This window comes from Dipodomys spectabilis, unplaced genomic scaffold (assembly GCF_019054845.1).
Source record: "Dipodomys spectabilis isolate Male_0828 unplaced genomic scaffold, ASM1905484v1 ptg000096l, whole genome shotgun sequence".
Taxonomy (NCBI): Eukaryota; Metazoa; Chordata; class Mammalia; order Rodentia; family Heteromyidae; genus Dipodomys; species Dipodomys spectabilis.
In genome coordinates, this window is record NW_024870773.1 from 18,498,067 (window position 1) to 18,513,547 (window position 15,481).

A 15,481-nucleotide genomic window follows, 5' to 3' on the forward strand; every position below is an offset into this window, starting at 1 on the left:
CACCCCCTTTTAAGAAAAGAGTATCTTTTGTGTCGCCTTAAAAATCTTCACTGCGTAAAACTATTTTATTTCTTACAAGAACACTGTCTTTAAAGTTGAAGTTTTCAAATAAAAGTAGTCTGAAACCATGGAGTGAGGGCAAAGAAGGAAGAAATTTATTTGGATTAGGTCACTAACCATTTTGTCATCAGCTTTAAGCTGTTCTTAGTATTAACTTCTGAAGTTCACTTTGCCCTGTTGTAGGGAAGCAAGGTAATCAACCACTTGCTTGCTTCCCCAGGAGCCCCAGTTAAACAGAGAACAAGTCACTCCCAGCAGTGGATTTCATCACTAGTGTAGGGACCACTGCCTGCAGAGGGGTGGCCACAAAACCACAGAGCACATGGATGTGAGAACTGGGGACTGCAGGAGAGGCGCTTTACCTTCTATTGCTTAGGCAGAAGCTAGTGGACTATGCTGATTTGAGAGAGGGAGTTCCTGGCAGTTTTTTAATGGCAGCAGCTAATTAAGTGCTTATAATGGGTAAGAACTTCATCTTAAGAGACGGATGAAAAATTGAAAGATGCATACAAAATCAGAAGACTGGAATAAAAGGCCAATGCTTCCAGGTTTGTTTTAAAATAAGAATACTAGTAACTAAACAATTGACTTCTCTATGGCAGTAATTTGCTCTAGCATCTTCTCAGTGTGCTCTAAAGGCAAGTGCATGTCAGGCTGGTCTTGCCCCGAGCCCCAGGCTGGTACCTACCTTCCTTCTGGCTGCCCGCAGCGCTCTGCTGTTGCAGCAAGCTCTGGCTGTACAGAGTGGGCAGTGCGGCTGCCGCATACTGCTGAATTCCTGAGTAGGCCTGGGTGAGGGCGTCCATGGTGCCAGCTGTGCCATTCGTCAAGCCTGTGGCGCCAAGTCCTCCATTCAGAGCCGCCATACCTGAGAGCATTTGAGCAACTTTACAAAAAACCCAACAATAGAGAAGAGAAATAGCACTTATTCATTAGTGCTTTCCAAAGGAAGTTAGAGAATCATTTTACACAAGTACAACATCAAGTGCATGCAGCTAGCACACTGAGTAAGCCAACAGAAAACCAAAAAATGAAGCCATGAAGAAATAAATGATAACAATGGGCAAAAAAGACCTAAGCAATGATAACTGTCAGTCCTTAGACCAGTGATCCAAATTCTCTGAGGCACTACATGTAAGACAGTACACCTTCATTCCATGCAGCGTGCTGCTGGCAAGTACCATTGTTACCTTTGTGAAACAAATGCCTTCTACTTCTCAGAGCCTAGCAGCTCGTGAGAGAATATTAGTGGCAGAGGAATGTGAAATCTATGTACTTAAATCCATTTATTGGGCTCTTTGAGGAGTCACCGGATAGTTCAAAGGGGTTAAGGAGGCAAGGGTAAAACTTTCTCCTTAAGCCATAGGATGAGGACAATGGTAAAATACTGGTTTTACACCAGTGAGGCAGTAGTGCCATTATTTTTTTCTAACCAGGGGAAGGACGCTGTCAGGGATCAGGACAACTAGTTGATTTAGAGTCAAGGAAGAGGAGGAAATGGGCATTTCCCATAAACCACGGAGAACTCAAGCCACTTATTACCTACCAAAGGCACACAAGTGCATAATATGCACTTACACAAAGTCAGTGCCCAGGTAATTGTTTTCTACAAGTCAAAGAGTATCATGTTTTCTAGCCATCTTCACACCATGTCTGGAAGGTGGATTCTGGCTATTAGCCGATGGGAATTGCAGGTTAACCCACTGTTCTTTTGATTCTTTGGCTGCAGATTATGCCACATTTTCCTTGAGTAATGAGCCAAAATAAGCAAAGCTTCACAGAATGTTAACTTTCAATAGGAACTCAGGAAATGGAAGAGAGGACACCACAATTGCCTTGGTTCTATCTATCTATCTATCTATAGGCTCTTAATTTTTTTAAAGAATATTTTGTGCCAGTACTGGGGCTTAAACTCAAGGCCTCACTCCCTGGCTCTGCAGTTTCCAAGCTCTGCTGGAATACTACTTAAAGCCATTCCTCAAGTTTTTTTTTTTTTTTTTTTAAGGTGGGGGGAATGGGAGAAAATGATGGAGGGCTAACACTGTTGAAAGGAAATGCACTCATTACTTAGGTAGCCCTGTAACCCTCTGCATATCACCTTTACAATAAAATTTTAAAAACAAACAAAACTACTCAGATCTCAGCCTTCTGAGTAGCTAGGATTACAGAGCTTGGCTTAAATTTTTATTTTGAGGGAATCTCTTTTTCTTTCTTTACCTTCTTTTCTCTCTTTCCTTTTCTTCTCTTTCCTTCCTTTCTTTTTCTTTCTTTTTTAACATTTTTATTTGCACTCATATCTTTTTTTTATATGTATATTTTTTGAGCTTTATTTATTTATTTATTGTTAGTGACTTTTGTTGTTGCTGTTGTTGGTTGTGGGGCCTGAACTCTGTGCCTGGGCGCTGTCCCTCAGTTCTTCAGCTCAAGGCTAGCACTCTACCACTTGGGCTACAGTGTCACTTCCGGCTTTTTGTTTATGTGGTGCTGAGGAATTGAACCCAGGGCCTCATGCATGCAAGGCAAGCACTCTACCACTGAGCCACCTTCCCAGCCCCTCTTTCCTTTCTTTCTTCCTTCTTTCCTTCCTTTCTTCCTTTCTTCCTTCCTTTCTTTTCTTTCTTTCTTTCTTGTTGGTACAAATAACTACTGTTAAAGAGATTAGTAATAGTTTGTCTTCTTACTTAGCCTACCTCAGGCACAAACTAATCACATTTACCTCACTGTCTCTTTTCTTTGTACTCATCCTGGATTATTATGACTGACAAAGGGTGGAGGAGTAATTTCTCTTATTTTACCTTTGTCGGTGCACCTCTGAAAAGGACCTTAAGTCTGTTAACAGCGGATGATCAAATGGGATCAGCCTTCTGGAAACTCAAATTCCTATATCAGTGGAAACTGAAAGCCAGAAGTGTCTTCTTTGCAAAGTGTGTAGTTCTAAATGTGCACGGCAGCCTACAGATCGATGTGTGGCAGAGCTGGGTGAAGGCCTAAGCTCCATTCTCATGTCACAGTTGTCAGATGGTACCTTACCACAGAAGCCTTGCAGGAATGCCTTCCAGTGCTCCGCATTCTCTGAGACTTGGCTTTTCTGGGGGGGCTTGTTGTCACTGGTACCCCACCTCCCTTCCCTCTGGTTTTAGGTCTCTTTTTATTGTCCAGGTTTGGAGGATTCTCTTAACTCTCTTGCCAACTTTGTTTCATACAGAAAGAGAATCAACTTCTTTCTCCTGAAGTATTGTAAAGATGTTTCAGGACTAAGAGAATTCTTGTGAGGCTTAAAACTTTAGCAGTGTCCTCTCTCCTTCCTATGTTTCACAGAGTTGGCTGTGTTTGGATTAAACCTTGGGGGGGGGAGAAGGAGAGTATGTTCTTTGAGCAGTTCTGTTTGCTTCTGCTAGTGTCATTCATGTGTAAGATAGTTATAGCTGGCCTTAAGCAGACAGGAGAGAAGGTGAGGGAAGTGGTAGAGGAGGTAACAAGTAAATGGGCTATAATGCCAGAGGGAGGACTAGTCAGGGACCTGTGCATGTAAGAAACACAGGGCTTGTTCCTTCTAGCCTGTGGCTTTTTTTCTCTATGATGTAGCTTTATAACTTTTAATAAGCACTAATATTATGAATATTTAAACCCCAAATTATCTTGGAAAATCTCGGGTGAGATGTTTACCAAATCCAGGGTAATATAAGTAATGGATTATATAGCAGAATAAAGATTTCAATTTCAAGTAGTGATTCCTGTGAATTACCTGCTATCAGAGATAAAACTTGTAAATTCAACTACAGGTATCTAAAAGTCTTGAACAACAGACAAGGTTTGAGACAGTTGCAAAAAAATGCTTCCACTTCAAAAAGAATAGGGTTCTTCTTTAAAAAGGTCAAATGGCTTGATGATCTCCTATTTATTCTAGATTTGCAGATGAGGAAGGCTGGAAGAAAATGACAGAAGTGGCAAACTTCTGTGAGGGAGGGGTCCTTAATTGGTTTGACAATATGATCAGCTTGTGGTCTGACTACTGAGTCCTCTACCTACATCATTCTAGCATCCCTAAACTGACAGACACACCCATAATTATGAGCATTTGGGGGGCACTATAGAGATGATACTGCAGAGTAGAATCAGGAGCAGTGCAGACTGCATGCAAGCCACTGTATCAGGTAACAAACCTGAGAAAACATATGAGCACATTCTTGCCTTTTTTTCTTTAGTATACAACCTATTTTGGGGGCTTGGTTTTTCCTTTGTATAGACGAGGGACATACTTCTAAGCTACAAGCTACTAAGTGAGAATTAAGTGTCAGATGTATGGGGTCAGAGTAGATGGATGAGCACAATTAGTGGCACATTTACATATGCCCCATGTTAATAAGGTAACACATATGTGCTATGTACCTGTGTGAGTAAGAATATGGATTAAAACATTTCACAATGCAAGTTAAGAGTGAAAAGTCACACTAATGCGACCAAAGCCTCTTTTACTTTTTCTGCTTCACATAAGATAGTTTTATAAGTACTTCTTTCCAGGTGTTTGTGGTTGGTTATATTCAACCAATTATAATTTTAAGCACTGTGCAGTAAGCCACTTAGAAAAATTAATGCAGTTGAAACAAGAAAAAATTAGGTTGCACTTAACTTACATTTCAACATACCAAATCAGATACAGACTATTTGTTGAGCATAACTATTTGGTGAGTATATAAACACAAAGCACTTTATCTTAGTGCAGATATTAATATACAAAACATGCCTAGGGAACCCTCAAGTAACCTAGAGGTGAAAAGTCTTGAATTATTCATGTTCTTTCTTCTACTCTTGCTGATTCATGTTTTATCTTTAGGGAGGAGCGGTACTGTTATTTAGCCCCTCCATTCATTAGTGAATAGGAAAGGAGGAGTATCTGAGAGGATATTCCATTCCTGGAAGGTTTTTCTCTTGCCACTTTGAGCCAAGTAGCAAATATTAGCTCCAAATCAACGTTGAGATTGTAACAAGATCTCTGTAGTAGTGACACCAAACGAGAAAGAACATATTTCCATTTGTGCATGATTTATTTTTTTAAAAACATTTTTTTGTTCATCCAGGTTGGTAGGGATTATGTGAAATTTTTTCTTATTTAAACCCAATTAAACAATTTAAGCTAGCTGTCCTTGCCAGAGCAAAATTTGAATAAGACCTCACACAATAACTAGTTATGGTTTCTCTACCATTCAATGAAGTCCCCCTTGGGTCCTCACACTAAGGATGGGAAAAGTCCAGCAACATACAACAGAGTCGGGTAGAGAGGACACAGACGAGGACACACAAACAGCAATCATGAGCACGTGCTGAGGAGGACAACCATCCCACTGGCCTGATACTCTGCAGACCAAGGACAGGCAGGCGATCAAATCAAAGTCCTTGTTTGAGGGGAACTAGGTCCTGGGGCAAGAGAAGCAGCATGAGGGGATGTGTACGAACACACTCATCCAACCTAGGTGAAGGACAGGGTCAGAAAGGAGCTGTACCAGAAACAGGAGTTAAGTGACAGCCATGAGGCTCCTATGGGGCTGCTGAAAAATGTAAAAACTAGAGGCAGTTTTAACTGGAGTACAACATGCTGGCTGTCATGTGGTTACCAGACTATGAATGGTATGTTAATCTACAGCCATCACATTTGGGAGCAAAATGTTTTTTTTCTTTTCTTTATGGCAGATCAAACTCAATCCTAAGTTTTTGTTTGGTTTTCCCAGAGATCTGAATGAAAAGATTTAACACTATCTGAAATTTCCTATTTTGAAACATATGATGTATTTCCTAAGAGGATTGTAAAGTTAGTTTTAATTTCAATGAGTTTTAGGTTGTTTTTTAAACAAATAAGGGATTGTTGTTTTCTTTGTCCTTTAAAAATTTTAAAGTGTATGGGCTTTTCAAAGCGGTATACTTTTTATTGAATCATGATGGCTTAAAATAGGGCACATAATAAGGACCCATTTATTGACTTTCTTTCTTCTTCTTTTTTTCCTGCAGCACTAGAGTTTGAATTTAGAGTGTTGTGCTTGCCGGCAGGCTCTCTACACCTAAGCCATGCTCCAGCCCATTGAGGTTTGGATTTTATAAAAATCGAAATGGGAAGCTAGTGCAAGGCTCCCTGGGTTGTATAGTATGTAACTGGGTTCAGAAGCTCTCTTGGTTTCTCATGGACTCCCTGGTCCCAGCCTGAAGACCAGATTAACCAGTACAGGACCCTTACCCAGCATGAGTCTACAACTTAGTCATGAACACATCCCCATCTACATCTAAAATGATAAAAATAGGTACAGGTTGGGTTGGTAGGGCAGACTCTAAAGTTCTTCCACGGCTTGAGTCTATGTGTTTCAGAGCCAAGTGTAAGAAGGTGAGCTACCTGTCTCACCCACCAGTGCAGTGATGCTCTGTGCTACTTCCTGGAGACACTCATGCATTCTCTCCACTCGGTTTCATTTCCTGCTTTCATTCCCTGGCATACTTGTCAAGAATCTTTGAATTTTTTAATTTTTTCCAAAATTATTATTTATTGTGAAAACATCGTACAGAGGGTTTCAATTACATGGGCAAGAATCTTTGGATTTTAAAGGTGTGTGTGTGTGTGTGTGTATACCTTAAGATCATCTGATCCAGAATTTTCAATTTCCACATGGATAGTCTGCAGTGCAGGGGGTGGGGGGAGCAGTGCTTTGTCTGAGCTCTGATAGTTGTTGGTCATCAGAGCTGGATGCTAGCTTCCTACCTTCCTTCCCCTCTACCATTTTTTTTTCCTATACCACACTACCTAAAGTAGGGTAGAGGAAATCCAAAACCAAATAAAACTCCTCAAACCACTGAAGCTATTTGTTAACCACAGCAAGCTGTGGACAAAGACTTATATATTGGAAAGAAATGCTAAGTAGTAGTAATTGGCTGGGCATTGCAATGCAAACAGGGCTAGTGTCTGCCTGGTAAAGCATGTGCTCCTCCATCCCAAGTTTTAGTTCTCCCCATTCCATATCCTTTTAGGGCCATTTCTGGATGACCATTTTCTGTGAAGAATTTGGGGGAAGGCTGTCCACCAGAGCAGCAAATACTCACTGTTTATGGTACCTGCTAGTGCATTAATATTATTCAATCCAACAGTGGCTCCAGCCAGTCCTTGCAGAGTCCCAAGAGAGGTCAAGGAATTCATGGCTGCACCAGCAGTGGAGTTGGGGGTTGAAGCAGCCACTGAAAAACAGAGGAGGAGGAGAGAGAAAGCACAAGATGAGCCAAAGGCAACCGGATTAGAAAGTCATCTGTAACCATCATAGAGAGACAAGCTAAGTCATTGAGTTGTTGCAAGTCCCTGATCCTCCCTTGTGTTTGTCCTGTGAAAGGCAAATGGAGTTCTACTCCTGGGCATTTTGACAATTAGATTAGATGATTAAAGACAAAGATTGTTGTAATAGGCCAAGGATGTAGCTCAGCAGTAGACTGGTACTTAGCATGTTCAAGGCCCTCAGTTCACCACCACACTCATCCTCAAAATCATCACAGCTCTGTTCTGCCAATGCAGTGAATGTGTTCGCTGCTCTTCAAGACTAACTCTATCTCCTTTTGTTCAATTTTAGCCTTGGTACTTTTACTCATATGTGCTTCAGCATGAAGTTCTAAGAATTATGGACATGGGATTAAAACCCACAGAACTATTATGTACATAACAAAATTAGTGCTAATCCATGGCTTTATAGTTGGAGAATTTTGTGAGCCGCTTTTGTGTGGAGGTTATGCATAACAGAAATTGTCCCAGACAACAAGTGGTATAGTATGGAATATGTCTAACACACACACAGTTGAAGTTGCTGAGGGAAAATGCGAAAAAGGCAATACAAAAACCGTTAATTATTGAGAACTTCCCAGAAATGTAGACCAACAACAAACAAAACAGCTCCCCCTACAACAAATACACCTTCCTCCATTTCTTGTCCCTATTTTCCATTAAGAGTTTGGTCTTTCTGGGTTTCATTTATGAGGTTGGCCTCCTATTAGATACCTCAGGTTTGCACTGAATGTCTTTGTGTTCCTTATGCTATGGGAAGCAGAAGTTTATTAATGGGCCACAAGCTCCTAAGGGTGAACCAACACCAATGTGTTGCTTCTCTGGGTTCCTTCTTTTCCTTAATCGCTAATTTCTGAGTATTCTAGTTTACTAGTTGTTGGTTTAATAATAATATTTATAATAGCTTATTATAAAAATATCTTGTATGCCTTAACGTATTTTCCCATGAAACTAACATGACAGAAGATCTCCTCCTACTCACATTTAGCATTTTTAAAGTTGAAAAGTAAATACTGAAACAAAAAAAAAATTGCTGCAGGGTTCAAAAGTTGATACAACTGGCAAAAAATGAAGAAGTACTGGCATCCATTCCGAAGAAGTATGAATAAAAAGGAAAGTGGGCAGAGCCTCAGAGAAATATGGCACACTAGTGAGCATGCTGCCACTGTACCTGTAATGCATACCTGCAGTACACATGCCCAAAAGAGATAGGAAAGACCGGACAAATGTCTAAGGATATGATGGCTAATAATTTCTTGAATTAATTAAGCATTAATATATCCAAAAAAAATCAACAAACCGAATAAGATAAAGCACTCCTTTCTCACAAAGAGATATTTATCCAGATACGTGATAAAAGAAATGCTGACAAGGCAAAGAGAAAATCTTGAGGCAGTAAAGTCTGTCCTCCAGTGGATTCACAACTGACTTCTCAGCAGAGACAATGGAATTATTTAATAGACTGCAGAATATGTTCAGAGTGAAGAAAAGATAGCTATAACAAAAATTTTATCCATCAAAACTGTCTACTGAAAATGAGGGAAGAAGAAAGATATTCCTAGATCAACAAAACAACCAAAGTCATTGCTATCAGGGATCTTATAAGAATTAATGAAGTTCTTCAGATCCAAATTTCTTGTCACTTGAACTGAAGTCAGAAACACACAAAGTAAGCCTAGTGACATTCCTCCCTCCTGCCCTCCTTCCATGTAGAACTGGGATTTGAACTTGGGCATCATGTTTGCTTGGCAGACCCTCTACCAGCCATGCCCTAATCCTTTTTTGCATGATTTATTATTTTTTTAGGTGTGGGAGGTGTCTCATGCTTTTTGCCCAGGGTCAAGATCCATCTACTTTTGGCCTCTTATGTAGCTGGGCTTACAGTTACTTCTATTTGGCCTCTTATGTAGCTGGGATTACAGAACTACTATGCCTGGCTTATTGGTTGAGATGAAGTGTCACTATTTATGAGATTAGCCTTAAACCATATCTTTGCCTCTCTAGAATTACAGGTGTAGGCCACTACACCCAGCCTAACATTTCTTTTTATTTTTTTTGTAGAAGGCATACTGTATAGCATTTTCAACTTCGGGCAAAGCTGACTGCTGAATTGTAAGGAACATTCACCAAGTGACAGAAAACTGGCCATCAAGGGACTGTGGATCTACTTCACTTAAAACATCTTTCCTACAAGAAGAAATTGTCCCTTGTCTTTTGTCCCTGTTTGCAGGTAGTGTGTAGTATAAATCTATCTCAGAAACTAGCTCACTTCCTAGAGAATAAATGAACAATTTTTTTGACTCTCCCCCTCCTCACTTTCTCCAGACATCCAGAGACTGTCTTTAAGCCACATAAAACAATAGTAATAGGAACGAGCAAGAATGTGCCTTCAGTGCCTTCATTAGCCACTTCCCATACTAATCAGCTGCTGAAAGCACAAGCAAATTTGTGGCTCAGGAAATTAAATAATTGTAAACAGAAAATTGCCTGTATCTACCAAATACACTCAGAAAGTTGCCTGTACCTACCAAATACACTCAGGACGTGGGAGCCTGCTGTTGCCATTTTGCCTCCATGGGCGCGGGAGCTGTATGCCAACAGCGCAGGGTGTTTGAGGAGGGATAGTAATTATGCAGTGACATGGACGCCATCATCACTCGCAAACCACAATCCTAGGGCATTAACTCAATATAGCCTGCCTCTTCTCCCAAGAGGCCTCATTATTTTACAGTAACCACACTTCTCATTTTAATTTAGTTCTGAAAAGACCATGTTTGGTGGGGAGGGAGCAGAGGGAAGTGGGACTGGGAGGGAGGAGACTGTAAGACAATGGTGTCAAAGGTTTGAGGCTGTGTGATCTCACTACTTGACAGTCTTATGGGATGATGTTTTAGCCCACAAATGGCTGTACTGCTTTTCCTTCACTACACAGGCCAAGTAGCAAGCTTGAACCTCGTTTGCAATTCTCCAGAATAATATTTAGTATCATACCAAAATAATTTGTCCCATGTACTTGAATACCACTATGTATGTGTAAATATATAAATTCATATATGGACACATATAAACCTCAATATTTCAATAAAAGTGAAGCTGAACTATTTTACAACTGAGACAATGATATTACTTACTCTGATAACTGGGTTCCCTAAAGAGCATATACGATGGAACTTCCTGTTGAACTTTTACTTAAACCCCAACTTAATTAGGAAGGGGGTCTTCTTGTTTTTAGACCTAGGTTTTCTACTATTTGTGAGATAACTATCTTTTCTGCTTCAACTCTTTTTGGAGTTTCAACTCAAAGCCTCAAGTAAACTGCCTTTTGAGCTACACTCTCTTTTTTAGGTAGGGTCTCCTGGGTTTACCTGGGGCTAACCTTGGACTATGGTCCTCCTACCTCAGCTTTCCTGCACAAACAGGACAGCGGACTTATGCTACCATGCCTGGGCTTGTTTCTGAAACTGGGTATTGTTTTTTTCTGGCTCACCTTGAACTACATTACTCCCACTTCTACCTCCTCTATGCTTTGCCCGTTTCAACTCTTGGTATTTCCCCAATCCTGCCAAATTTCTGAAGTCTCAGAGGCTCAGGTTCTCCTCCTCCTCATTTTAAAGGCTATTAATAGTCCATACTTCCTTCCTGGATGAGTGTCTATTTCCTGTACCTATCAGTTTTGGAAACATACTAACCAATTTTAAGCACAGCTCCTAAGAGTGGGTCTTGGGAATGGGTATGAAACTGGGATACACATTTACTGATCCTACATATAGGTTTAACAAATCAAGGCATGATTTCCAAGGAGCTTTCCCTTAATGGAACAATTAAGCAACATCTGCATCCAGCCTCACAGTAGGGGATAAACTCTGAAGAGGACGTCTCTGTGACTGACTCAGTGCATGGCCGAGCCTCAGGTGTTCTCCTTTTCGATTATGATCTGTGTACTCAGCAACATTTTGGGTTTTTGCCCCTCAGCTATGTGCTGGTCCCAGGGAGAGAGGGAGAGGCAAGCTCACTGTGGTCGCTCCTCTGTGAGGGCAACAGTGAACGGACTCCCTGGGCACTGCTCCCTCACCTGCTGCATGTGCGGCTGCAGCCCTGCACCCTGCCCTCAACTTAAGTCCTTCACTTTCCACTTTTCCCTAGGCTCTTCCTTGTTTCTTCTGTCCCCACACTTCTAACCGACAGGAATGACTACATTATGTCCATGAAGACAAACTTAGCTTTTTCTTGTGATATTGCTACTTTTATAGACTTTTTTGTTTCAGTCAATCACCTTTCAAAAGAAAAGGTCTTTAATTCTAGTTTCATATCACTACAGAGCTGAGATGTCTGCTCTACCACTGGCGTGGGACCACACCTCAGGAAGGAAGGGACCACCTAAATGCTAACTTTGTAAAACCCTTTTCTGCCCCTTTGTGTATCTTCCCTGGTTACCAGGGATCTCCCTTCCACCTCCTCACCCATCTGTCTGTCCCACAAGTACAATCATCAGCCAGGGATTTCCCCTTCTCCACCTCGATTCTAGCATAATACCCACAGGCCTTTCTCTGCAGTGGAGTCTCAGCCCACTCTTCCAGTCTCTACTATGCCTGGGGGTCAGGAAGCCAATTGCTGGTGGTGGATACACTTCAGTGAGCCTGTTTACATGGACTTCTGCAATATGTGTCCAATCATCTTAAGTACAAAGGTTTCCTTGTCCTTAATACTCCACCACTAGTGAACACACTGCTCGCTGGTCACCCAAACAGCACGCTGAGGTCATCTTCAGTCCCTTTTGTTCTCCTTCACATCAGATCGGTTCCTAGGTCCAGTCAGGACTTGGTTGGGGTTAAAATCTGTAAGCGGCTCTTAAGTCCTGGCTCCCTTAGCTGTGGCTTTTAATGTATCTCATACTTGTGAAAAATGAAGTGAATATCAGCTTGTGAATTAAATTCTTCATATTCCATGTATGATACTTAAATGTCTCCATTCTGTTTCTACCTACAAAAATTCTACCAACTGTTAAAATTTGGCTCAAATGTCTACTCCTCTAATTCTAATTCCCCTCATTTCCTCAGGACAGAATTTCTCTGTCACTGACATGTACCTCACCTGTCTGTCTCCAACTAGATTTTAGAGGTTGGTGCCATTTTGCTTATTTTTGTACAAGGCTGTTCTAGTTTATAGTGGTTCATGGGATGAAACCACACGAACGCTAATATTTTTCTTAAGTCGGAAACACTAGACCTTAGGTTATGAACTTCTGAGAAGTTGTGACTAGAATAAAATTGTTTTCCCTACTGAATACAGAACAGAGCTAGCAATCAACACATGCTTTTCATCAGTGTCGGCAGTGATAACATGGTTATGTCATGCAACAGATGATATACAGTGGGACTAAAATCTTATTGAGTGGTTGTGATGGATAGAGAACATATCCCTAGCACTCTTGGCACCGTAAGAGGAACAGATTTGGATTTGCCTAACTGTGCAGATCAGTGTTTAAAAATGTATCACTAAGCTGGGGCTGATGGCTCATGCCTGTAATCCTAGCTACTCAGGAGGCTGAGAGCTGAAGATTGAGGTTCAAAGCCAGCCAAGGGCAGGAAGTCTCGTGAGACTCATCTCCAATTAACCACCTGAAAACTGGAAGTAGAAGTGGTAGAGTGCTTGCCTTTAGTACAGAAGCTCAGAGACAGTGCCCAGGCTCTGAGTTCAAGACCCATGACCACCACCACAAATCACAACAAATCAAAACAAAATCATTAACATTAACTGAAGCAGACTTCAGTGCCACTCAAAACAAAAACAAAGTACAAGAGTCAGTCTGCAATTATTAAAATGCGTACCCCAAAGAGTAATATGCCAAATAAGGAGCACCCTAAAAATGCAGTAACAGGGTCTTCATAGCCACAGGTGAGGTGACAGGAGCTCAAAAGCAGTGGGGCCTGGGCAAAGTCTGCCTGCGGAAATCCACATGGGCTCCATTCCGATTCATGTAGAAGTGGATCTCTCCACCCCCTCCCCCTGTAGCTTTATTAAACTTTAAATTCCTTCAGGACTTAAAGGACTCAAGTCTGATCTAGGTCAGGGCATCTCAAAATGGCCTCTCATTCACCATGCACAGGTGACTCTACTGGCAGGAGCTCAGGGTCCTCAGCAGATAGACATATTGTACATTGAATTAGAGAATTAGCTGTGGATCTATTTGGACCAACAGACTTCACACCATTGTCCTAACGACAAGTGAAATTTAAAGCTAATTCCATACAACTTCTGTTTGAGAAATATTTGCAAGCAGGTTGATCAATGCCCAAGTAACCGCCAATTAGTAAAAAGCCATTTCCAACTACTTCTCCCCCCCCCCCCCCCCCCCAGGAATTGTGCATTTTAAATGTCCAAAGCCTTTTCGTTTTGGTGCAGTGCTTGTGCTGAGAAGCCACTAAGCAGAAGTGCCAAGCATCCTTCTATCTGGAAAAACCCTCACATTTGCTGTTTTTGTCCCTGCCAAAACGACCTAAAGGGCAGTTAGCTATTCAGAACTCTTTGCTACATTAAATGTGTAAAAGAGAATAAAATGGAAAAAAGTGGATAAAGTTGTTCTCCTTCTTCATCTTATCTAACTCAAAATTAATGTAGGTATAAAATGTAAGGGTATAGATATTATAGTTTACATTTAAGGGCTATTCAAATTATTTTCCTATGGACGAAAGTTAGTAAAAAAGTACTTTTAAAAAGCTAATGCTAGGGCTGGGAAGTTGGCTCAGTGGTAGAGCGCTTGCCTTGCATGCCTGAGGCCCTGGGTTCGATTCCTCAGTACCACATAAGCAAAAAGAAAAAAGCCGGAAGTGGTGCTGTGGCTCATGTGGTAGAGTGCTAGCCTTGAGCTGAAGAGCTGAGGGACAGTGCCCAGGCCCAGAGTTCAGGCCCCACGACCGGACCCAAAAACAAAAACAAAAACAAAAAAACAAAAAAAAAAAGCCAATGCTAGCTGGGCACCAGTAGTTCACGCCTGTAATCCTAGCTACTTAGGAGGCTAAGATATGAGGATTATAGTTCAAAACCAGCCCGGGCAGTAAAGTCTGTGAGACTCTTATCTCCAATTAACTACTAAAAAGCCAAAAGTGGCACTGTGGCTTAAGTGGTATAGCGCTAGTCTGGAGCAAAAAACTCAGGGATAGCACCCAGTTCCTGAGTGCAAGCTTCAGAACCAGCACAAACAAAAAGAAGGGAAAAAACAAAAAAATGAATGCTAGCATATAAAGTACACAAGGGTAGCTGTATCCACTGACAGATGTCAAATGTCTAGCATAGTCTCAAGTTAGTATTAGATGTTCAATAAGTATTTTTTGAATCAATGAAAAATAGATCTGAATATTATAGTCACTACAGTGACATTTTATTTGTGGAACATCTAGTGTAATTTTTACCTCATTAATATTAATGAAAATACAATGAGTTCATTAATGTCAGGAACAGATACTATACTTCCAAAAAAACAAATGCAAGGAAGGGGGAATAACAGGGTTATCAGTCCTCTTTCTGTAGCAAAGAGGATGTGAAGATGTTTGATACAAGCCCACAAATAGCTCATGTTTCTAACTGCCTGATTGTTTGATTAAACCACTTATAAGGATAGTTAAAAGCCAGGTGCCGGTGCTCACACCTGTAATCCTAGCTACTCAGGAAGCTGAGATCTGAGGATTGTGGTTCAAAGCCAGCTCAGGCAGGAAAAGCCGTGAAAATCTTATCTACAATAAACTACCAGAAAACTGGAAGTAGCTCTGTGGCTCAAGTGGTAGAGTACTAGTGTTCAGGCCCAGAGTTCAAGCCCCACGACCAACTAAAAAATAAAATAAAGTAAAAGGATAGTTAATAGTGAGGAGAACTGACTACTTTTCCCTGAAAATAAGCAGTAATTGAAGGTTATACATAAGGCTACGTTAAGAAGAGAAGGGCAAATAACCTAGATATTCTTCATATAAATATGGTCCCTGTATTAATAAAGTGCTCTGTTTCATTCTTATTCTAGAGATGACCCACTTTCAGTTTACTGAAAGTATATTCCTCTTTAAATATACTTCCCTTTCACGACATTTTTTGTCTTGCCTGGTAAGACAAGGTGTGCTGATTTCTAAG

At 41.0% G+C, this 15,481-nt stretch overlaps 1 protein-coding gene across 9 annotated transcripts in view; it reads right to left on the reverse strand.

Moving 5' to 3' along the window:
* Positions 1-15,481, reverse strand: part of Celf2 (CUGBP Elav-like family member 2) — a 307,380-nt gene that overhangs the window by 12,020 nt on the left and 279,879 nt on the right. For 4 of the 9 annotated variants that reach the window (XM_042686055.1, XM_042686049.1, XM_042686054.1 and 1 more), the window contains 2 exons: positions 7,141-7,272; positions 749-946 (listed from right to left, as the gene is read on the reverse strand). In XM_042686055.1, the coding sequence (XP_042541989.1) occupies positions 749-946; positions 7,141-7,272 (330 nt within the window). The remainder of the gene's footprint in view (positions 1-748; positions 947-7,140; positions 7,273-15,481) is intronic. The other 5 variants (XM_042686057.1, XM_042686052.1, XM_042686056.1 and 2 more) reach the window with 3 other exon arrangements.